The sequence below is a fragment of the Monoraphidium neglectum genome (assembly GCF_000611645.1).
Source record: "Monoraphidium neglectum strain SAG 48.87 unplaced genomic scaffold scaffold00548, whole genome shotgun sequence".
Taxonomy (NCBI): domain Eukaryota; kingdom Viridiplantae; phylum Chlorophyta; class Chlorophyceae; order Sphaeropleales; family Selenastraceae; genus Monoraphidium; species Monoraphidium neglectum.
Genome location: NW_014013080.1, coordinates 15,976 through 24,493, shown reverse-complemented (window position 1 = coordinate 24,493; position 8,518 = coordinate 15,976). Strand labels below are relative to the sequence as shown.

The window sequence follows — 8,518 nt, the reverse complement described above, 5'->3', positions numbered from 1 at the left end:
CCCGCTGTGCAGGCCCAGGCGCTGTCCCCCACTACAGAGCAGGCGCACCTGCTGCAGGCGCAGCTGGCTCAGGCGCAGCAGATCAAGGCCCACCAAGCGCAGGCGCAGCAAGCAATGCAGGCTCAGGCGCATGCGCACCGCGCACAGAACGACCGCCTGCAGGCCCTTGCGATGCTGACAGGCCAGCCACAGCCCGCACAGTCGCAGACCGCCGCGGCCCTCGCGCTGCTGGCAGCCCAGCAGCAGCAGCAGCAGCAGCAGCAGCAGCAGCAGGCCGCGCCGGCCGTTTCCTTGGCGCCGGCTGTGGCCGCGGCGCCGGTCGCGTCACAGGCGCTTCCCGCGCCGCTGCAGGCTCTGGCCCTTGCTGCGAGCCAGGCGCCTGGGGCCCCACAGGCACCTACACGCCACCTCCAGCCTGTGCCGCCCGTGGCGCAGCCGCAGCTGCTGACGCCCCAGGCTCCGGTGGTCGTGGCTGCGGCGTCGCCGGCACAGCCGTCCAAGGAGGCTGGCGTGTCTGGGGGGCCATCGTCGGGCGCGCCAGCACAGCAGCTGCAGGCCCTGGCGCTGCAGGCCCTGGCGCTGCTGGCCAACCAGGAGGGCGAGCAAGGGACAGCCGCTGCTCCCGCCGCTCCCGCGCCGGAGGGACCAGCGCAGCCGCCGCCACCTCGGGAGCACGCCGCCGCGACACCGCCCGCACCGCCTGCTACCGCCCCTGCCGCCATCGCGGCCCCGCCCGCCGCGGCCGCCTCTCCCTCCGCGCTGGGCGCCCCGGCCGCGGTGTCCTCCGCGGTACGCGCCCCGGCCGGGTTGGATGACACGGTTCTGCTGGAGGCCGTGGTGAGCCTGCTGGGGCCTGTGCTGGAGGCCCTCATGCCCGGCCACGCACTGGCCAGCACAGCCGCCGCGCCCGCCGCGCAGTGAGCCGCTCCCCGTCTGTCGGGCCGGCACGCGCTGGTGCTCCTGCGGAGGCCGCCGTTGCGCCTCGCGGGGGCATGGTGGCGCGAATCGATCTCTCGTTTCACCTTGCATTGAAGCACTGGCGGCCGCGCCTTTCCGCGCCCGGCATGTGTGCTTGAGTGAGTTTTTGGCTGACAAAACTAGCACATGACCCCGGCCCCAGCGGGGTCGCAACCTGCACCATGCGCACGTACCAGGGCACTCCCTGTGTGCACCCAAACGATGCATCCGTTTGTCAATCACGGCGGGGTGACAAGGGCCGAAGGTGGGGGCTCAGCCCCTGAGCACACCGACCAGTGACCGACCCCAGGACGCATGACGCGCGTACGCATGCACCCTCATGCACACGCCACACATGTGCACACCCACACACTCACACACACTCGAACCGCGGCCGCGCCGCCTCCTCCCAAGCGTGGGCCTTTCATGGCATCGGCCCGGCCGAGGCGGCGCCTGAACCTGCAGGGTTACGAGCTGCATGCGTTCATTTTCTTGTATTGTTGCCTACCGGCAACGCTTCAACATTAAATGTTGCACGCCTTCGCTTATTTCAGAGCTCGCCGTGCCGGGTTGGACGCATTCGCCCCCGTTCACAGGGCTCAAGTGCCCGGCACGCAGCGAGCGCAAATTTCTTGTTGTCGCCGGCTTGGGTTCTGTATCCTTGTCCCGGCAGCGCACGTGTTGCGCCTGTGAGCGGAGCCCGAGCGGCGCCTCCTCACCTCACTGGACCCAGGCTGGCTGCGGCGCTTGCTTCGACCTTTTGCGGTGCGCAGCGCCTTCGACCTCTGTCCTGCTGGCCCAGGCAGCCCCCGCCCATTGTTATGTGCCAGAGGTGGCCCGGTGTGCTCCCTTTTCCGTTGACCAGACGAGCGCGCTTTTCGCTTACCGGCCCACAGGCGGCGCTGGCACGCCACCGTCTCCGCCCTTTGAGGCGCCCGACATCTCTCGTACGCGACGCAAAATAACTTATCCACAATGATGCTGTATAACACGCATATGGCATGGTCATCAACTTCTGCGAACGATTGACACACATTTCATGCGGTTTCCTGCGTTCAGCGCCGCCACCAGTTGCATGCTTCGGCCCATCCCAGTGCTCCGTTGAGCAGGAGCGTGGCTATGCACCTGCATGCAACCGCACCCGTGCATGCACGCTTCTTTTGTTACCCTTTCGGCAACCCGGCACTGCCTTGTTCGCGGCCGCCCCCTGCATGTGCGACCACACAATGTGGCACCATCAAGCATTTCATTGTAATACTGCCCCCGTCAGGACCCCGTGCGTGATATTGGGTGCACATGCCAATCACAAGCGGCTGTCAGCTTGCAGCGAATGCCCTGCCAAATCCTGCCCGCAGGATGGTGTTGCAGGGGAAGGGGGGGGGGTGGAAGGCGTTGCAGGGTGTCTGCCAGGCCCGTCATGTTTGACTGGCCGGCGTTCAGCACAAGCACGCCACGCGGATGTTGTTGACACAACATACAGGCACCTGTACTCATGGCGTGCGTCAACGATACACCGCGCTCTCATGCACACAAGCTTTACCGCAAGATCACTGTATTAGTTCAAGCCGTCGTGCCGGGTCAGCGTTAAAACCGATTGGTAAAATGCCAGAAACATGACCACCCCAAACCGGCTACACAACCACCCTTTGATGATGGCTCCTGCCGCATCCGCTGAGCCGCCCGCGTCTGCTGCGCAAAGACCTTGACCCATGCAGCGGCCAAGGGCATGGCCACTCACCTGATTGGAGGCGCGTCCCCGGCCCATTTCCACCATATGCGCTGGGTGGACATGCAGTCAGCTGGCAGACTGGCAGACATGGCCATGGACACGGCTCGTTTGCCGCACAGTGAGGCGTCCTGGTCGTTGCACAACAACGCGCTGCAGACCACTGCATACTCCCTTCGACGGCGCCCGGCAGAAGGAATGTTGGTGCCTGCTCATGGTGGTTCAAAAAATCACACCCACTTGCCCCAAAACAAAGCGGACGCCCACCAGCGGCAGCAGCAACGGCAGCAGCAGCAGCAGCAGCAGCAGCAGGAGCACCAGCAGCAGCAGGAGCAGCAGCTGGAGCTGGAGCAGCAGCAAGGAAGGACCTTCACTCCCGGCAGCGATTGCAGCGTTGCAGGACCAAACAGCTCAAGCAAGCTCACCCAGCTGCGAGCTCTCAAAACCCACAACCAGCGTGCCTGGCGGGAGTGCAGGGGCAGTTGGGTGCATGGTGCAGCTAAATCAGGAACGCAGGAATCACACCCTCAGCTATCGCACGAGTCTGGTGCTGCAATGGCGCGCAGCGTGCAGCACAGCGCGCCTGCTGCAGCCGTGTGCTCGGGGCAGCCCACAATGATGACGTGTTCGCAACACGTGAACGACGTGCGGCGACGTGTTTGTCGCGGCCATGGCCAGCTGCGCATCGCCTGCGGGTCTTGTCGTGTACACTACACAGGAAACGACAGACGCGGCAGCGGCAGCGGCGGGTGCAGCAGCAGCGGCGGCAGCAGCAGCAACAGCAGCAGCGGCAGCAGCAGCAGCAACAGCAGTACCAGCAAGGCGATAGGTGCCGGTCAGAAAGCCAGCGTGGTGGCGGCAGGAACTTTGTGCTCAGACGCTGGTGACTTGACGGGCTCGCAAAGCCGCCCTTGCAACAACAGCCACGAGCCGCCGTCAAGAAGTTTGGCACCATGTGCAATCCCTGAGCTGGCAGACCGTGCTTTGCTGTTTTTGGCAACCCGACGACTGCAGCCGTTGCGTCTGTGTAGCCCCAGCTGTGTTCCCCTTGTTGAGGATGCCCGCGACAGCGGTAGTGCCAGAACCCAGCACTTTTCTCCAGAGTTCAGCACCAGCTGTTGCCGTAGTGTACCGCGGCGCGCGCTGTTTTCTGGGAGCGGCGGCAAAGCTGGAAAGTGGGGATGCCAGGGTGCTGAGCAGCAGCAGCAGCAGGAGCAGCAGCAGCAGCAGGAGCAGCAGCAGGAGCAGGAGCAGGAGCAGGAGCAGGAGCGGGAGCAGGACAAACGAGGATCCAGTGTACTTCTGTCGCGGGCAGCCAGCTCACCATTTTTTGATGGTGCGAATGAGTTTGAGCAGCTGCAGTTTGAGAGGCTCGTGACACCCTGTGCCAGGGACGAGAACCACACACGGCAACCAGCAGTCCAGGCGGCTAGAGCAGCTGCTCAAGCAATGGATCCAGCTCTATCACCGCAACAGGGGGGCAGCGGGGCCGACAGGCGCGCGACTCTGGGGCTCAGTGACGAGGAGCTGGCTTTCCTTCAGCTGCTGGAGGACGGCACGCGCCACTCACAGGGGACACCAGCTGCGTCAGTGATGGAGGCGGCTCACAGCGCCACAGACCTCCACGCGGCACCTGGTGGTGGCACCGCTACAAGCAGCTGTGCAGAGTCTGACGTGCTGGTGCCAGCGCAGCGGGGTCGCAGCGGCTGGGGCAGCTGGGCCTCGCCTCACACCCTGCCTGACCGGGAGGCAGCGCCAGGTGGGCAAGTGCCAACCGCAGCGTCCGCAAACACAAGGGTCGCGCGGAGTTCAGCGGCTCAGCCCTACCCAAAGTGGCCTGCTGAACAGCGGCCGTTTCAGGGACGGCCGTGCCGGAATCGGGGCCAGCAATCAAATCAGCAACAAGCCAGGTGTTTTGGGCTGGCCGGAACTCGGCCCGAGCAAAACGCCACCCGCAGCACGATGCGGCCGCCGGCTGTCGCGCAGCAGCCCTCCAGAAATGGTATCAGCAGCAGCGGGTCGCGGGCGTCAGCGCTGCCAGTGCTGACAGCAGTCATCCTGGCGCCAGCACCGGCGGCGCGAGCAGCGATGTTCTGTGCGAGCTGGCAAGACGAGGGCGAGGCGGACGCGGACATGACATTCATCGGCGACCTGATGCACCGCCTTGCAGCCATGGAGGAGCTGCACGCCGCATTCCGGCGCTGGCGCAGCGTCGCATTGCGCAGTCGCAGCTGCCGGCTGCTACTGGAATCGCTCGTGCGGCGACGCAGCTGCCGCATGTGCGCTTCTGCGTTGTCGGCGTGGCGGGTGATGACGGCGATCGGAGCTTGCCGTGCGCGAGCACTGGAATGCAGTGCGAGGGAGCTTGCAACCAGGCGGCTTGTGGCGTGCGGCTTCCGGGTGGGGTGGTGGCGGGGGTTTGATGCGAATCCCGGGTCGAAGAGCCTGTTAGTTTGGGGTGGCAAGGCATTGTATTGCAACAAAAGCGCCACTCCATCCCTCTTGCAAACAATTGTCTGGGTCTGAAGATCACGCTGCCGCATATCCCTTCCCGCAGGATTGGAGGTCTGCTGCCAAAATTCAGCGCCGCGCGCGTCTGTTTGCGGCGCAGCATGCCGCTGGCGTCGTCGCGGCCTGCCTGCGTGCCTGGCGGGCAGCAGCCGAGGAGCGGCAGGCGGCGGTGTTTCTGGCACAGTGGGGGGCCTCAGCGTGCGGACACCGCCGCCTCACAGACGCGCTTCGCGCATGGCGGCGGGCGGTGGGCTCCGTCATGTAGGGGTGTAGGGGTGGACGGGCATATGTGCATGCGTGGGCCCTCTAGGGGCGTGGGTGCAAAGCCGGTCATGAGGAGCGCCGAGGGCGCCACCGCCCGGCGGTGTTGGTGGGTGTGCTGTCCGCGATCGTACGGCCCAGCCAGCAGTGCGCCTCATGCCACCCTGTCCCACGCGCTCTGTTGCAGGCGTGCGAGGCGGCGGCACAGCAGTGGTGGGCGGCGGAGTTCCGGCAGTCCCGTCTGCTGGCGCGCGCCTTTGCAGCCTGGTTGCGCGGCTTCCTGCCGGCCGCACGTGCTAAGCGGGTGGAGCGCTTGCAGCAGGCGGTCGCTGCCGAGCTGCTGCGAGCCGGGGAGCGGGCGCGCCTAACGCATGCAGCCTGCGCCGCGTGGCGCCTGCTCGCGGCAGAGGGTGCGGAGCGGCGGCGAGGAGCAGAGCAACTGCTGCGGCATGCCGCGCTCAGGTGGCTGCTGGCGGCCTGGCAGAGTAAGGCGCAGGCGTCGAGCGGGCTGAAGCGCGTGGCGGTCTGCGCCTGGCGCGAGGGGGTGTGGCTGCGGCAGGTGCGGCGCGTGCGCGAGGAGGCCGCCACCCTGCTAGCGGGGCACACGCTGCTCCGGCGCGCCTGGCAGGCTTGGGCGATGGCCACGCGCTGCGGCGCCGCCTGCCGAGCAGCGGTGCAGCTACGGCAGCGCCGGCTGCTGTCGGCCTGCTGTCATGTGTGGATGGCGTGGTCTGCGCGGTCGGCCCGCATTAGGCATTGCGGGCTGGTGCTGGCGGCGGCGGTGAGGGGGAGGAAGCTGGCAGCGTCCCTGGCTGCCTGGCGTGCACGCGCGCGCCAGTGGCGCACGTCCAGACTGCGGCGAGAGGCTGCGCAAGCTGTCCGCGTGCAGAGGTAGGGGGGGGGGAATGCATCAGACGCGTCAACCTGTCAGGTTTGCACGGCTGCCGATTGTATTGTCGGTGAAAACGTGTACGGGAAGCGGCGTACTGCTGCACATGGTGCAGAGGCCTGAAGCGTGAGGGTTTATGGCAGTTGATCTTCAGTCCCGCCGTCCTCATCCCCGTGCAGGCTCCTGGCACAGGCCTTTTGCGGCATGCGCTCCCATGCAGCTCGCCTTGCCAGCTCCCGGCGCACAGCAGCGGCGGCAGCAGCGCAGCACAGCCAACGCCGGGTGCTTGCAGCAGCGCTATGTGCATGGCGGCATGAGGCTGCAGTGCACTGTGCAGCACGCGAGGTTGCAGCGCAAACGCACCAGCGACTCGGGCGCCACTGCCTCCACGCCTGGTGGGAGGGCACATATGCGCAGCCGCGCCTGTTTGACATGCAGGTGCGGTGCCTGGTGCGGCTGGTGGCAGGGGCCTTTGGCGCGTGGCGCGCCCTGGCTGCCGCCGCCGCAACTGCACAGCAGCCCCCGCTTACAGCGGCGGTCCCCACAACGCCGCGGGACCGAGTGGACACGCAGCGCCGCCTGGCCCTGGGTGATTGCGCTGGTGTCCTACAGCGCGTTGTGTTGGTAGGATGGTGGCAGGAGGCGGCACGCAGGCAGCGGTTGCAGCAGGAAGGTCCCATTATGGCAGCTGCGTTTGCTGAGCGGCGGCTCTTGCAGCGTGCATGGGCCTGCTGGCTGCTAGCATCTGCCGCAATAGCTCGTCGCAGGCAGACACCGGGGACAGTGAGGGCAACCAAGTCGCAGCCGAGGGTGCAAAGCCCTCAGCAAGGTCCATTGCAGCAGCAGCAGCAGCAGCAGCAGCAGCAGCAGCAGCAGCAGCAGCAGCAGCAGCAGCAGCAGCAGCAGCAGCAGCAGCAGGCACAGTCACTACTTGACCAGCAGCAGGAGCGCGACCAAGTGCTTGGCGCTTTTGGGGGCACGACCACGGCCAACCCTCCGCAAGCTGCTGGCGCTCCAGCTTCCTGCAGCGGGCCTGGCTTCGCAGGTATTCAATTACGGCCGCAACTCGCAGCAAGCAAGGCGGCAGTCACCACAACCACCACAGTTGCGTGCACCTGATCTTTCCCTGCTGAGACTGCTGTGGTGCCTTTCCGGGCAGCCGGCCAGGTGGGTGCCAAGACCCTACAGAGCTGGCGAGCTGGCCGCAATCATGTGCATCCGGTGCAGTATTTTCCGTCCAGTGATTTTGACTGTCCGCGCGCCCGTCCTGACGCTGCTCACTCCCCCGACGGCCCCTGTCGCCGGCCGGATGGATTCAAGGCGATTGAAAGCATGTATGCTTTCAAAGCTGCCCTGATACTCCGCCACTGTCTTTGATGCTTGTGAGTTACAGTTGGCGTCGCTGTCAAGGGCAACGTTACCAGCCCAACACAAACGCATGCAATGCGGCGTGATCAACATCCACAAAGACATGATCGAATCACTGCTGAGTGCACGGCCTGCAATGGTGACGCAGCAGCAGCCAACGTTCACAGCAGGGCAGAGTTTGCGACAAGCAGAGGGCACAAAGCCCAGCTTGTCGACGGCAGCTTCACTAGCGCGACCCAGGCCTGCGTACACTGCAGGCGGCTGCGTCGCACAGTTTCTCAAGTGTTGAACAACGCGCACAAGCACGGGTGCAGAATGAATAAAATAGATATGTGGGGTGCCCGGTGCTTCCTGCCGCAGGGTCACGCCTGGTGAGGAGCATGCCGGGGGCCAGTGCTGGGGACTGCAGCAGGCACACGCTGTTCAAGAAAAGCAGCGGATGTGCACGAAAAGTCGCAGCAGTGCTGAGTGCCATTGCACCCCTTGCCTCGCCGCGCAGTGGGGTCCCACAGGGTTACCCCTACAGCAGTTCTTGTGGGTGTGCGCGCATACAAAACGCTCACACATCTAAGTAGCATCCAGAAGCTGAGATCATGCGTGTCTCCAATGTGATAGTGTACAGTTGGCAGCTATTCCGAAAGAGGGGCGTGCAATTGCGCACACGCTTTGTCCACAAAGCAGCGGGTCTGTCACCCAGGGGCCCTGGGGCGTTGCCATGAGGGCGGGGTGTCTGCCTGTCAGGGGCCAGGCTGCGACAGGGGGGGAGAGGGTCATCTTGGCGGTGCAGTTCGCGCGCGGTTCAGCCC

The 8,518-nt window shown here is 65.5% G+C and overlaps 1 protein-coding gene across 1 annotated transcript; it reads left to right on the top strand.

The window, feature by feature from the left end:
• Positions 1 to 114: 114 nt before the first annotated feature.
• Positions 115 to 921, top strand: MNEG_4084 (hypothetical protein; the record flags this gene model as incomplete). The annotated part of the gene is made up of 1 exon (XM_014047442.1): positions 115 to 921. The coding sequence occupies one exon, from the start codon at positions 115 to 117 to the stop codon at positions 919 to 921; it is 807 nt and encodes a 268-aa protein (XP_013902896.1).
• Between the last annotated feature and the right edge of the window lie 7,597 nt (positions 922 to 8,518).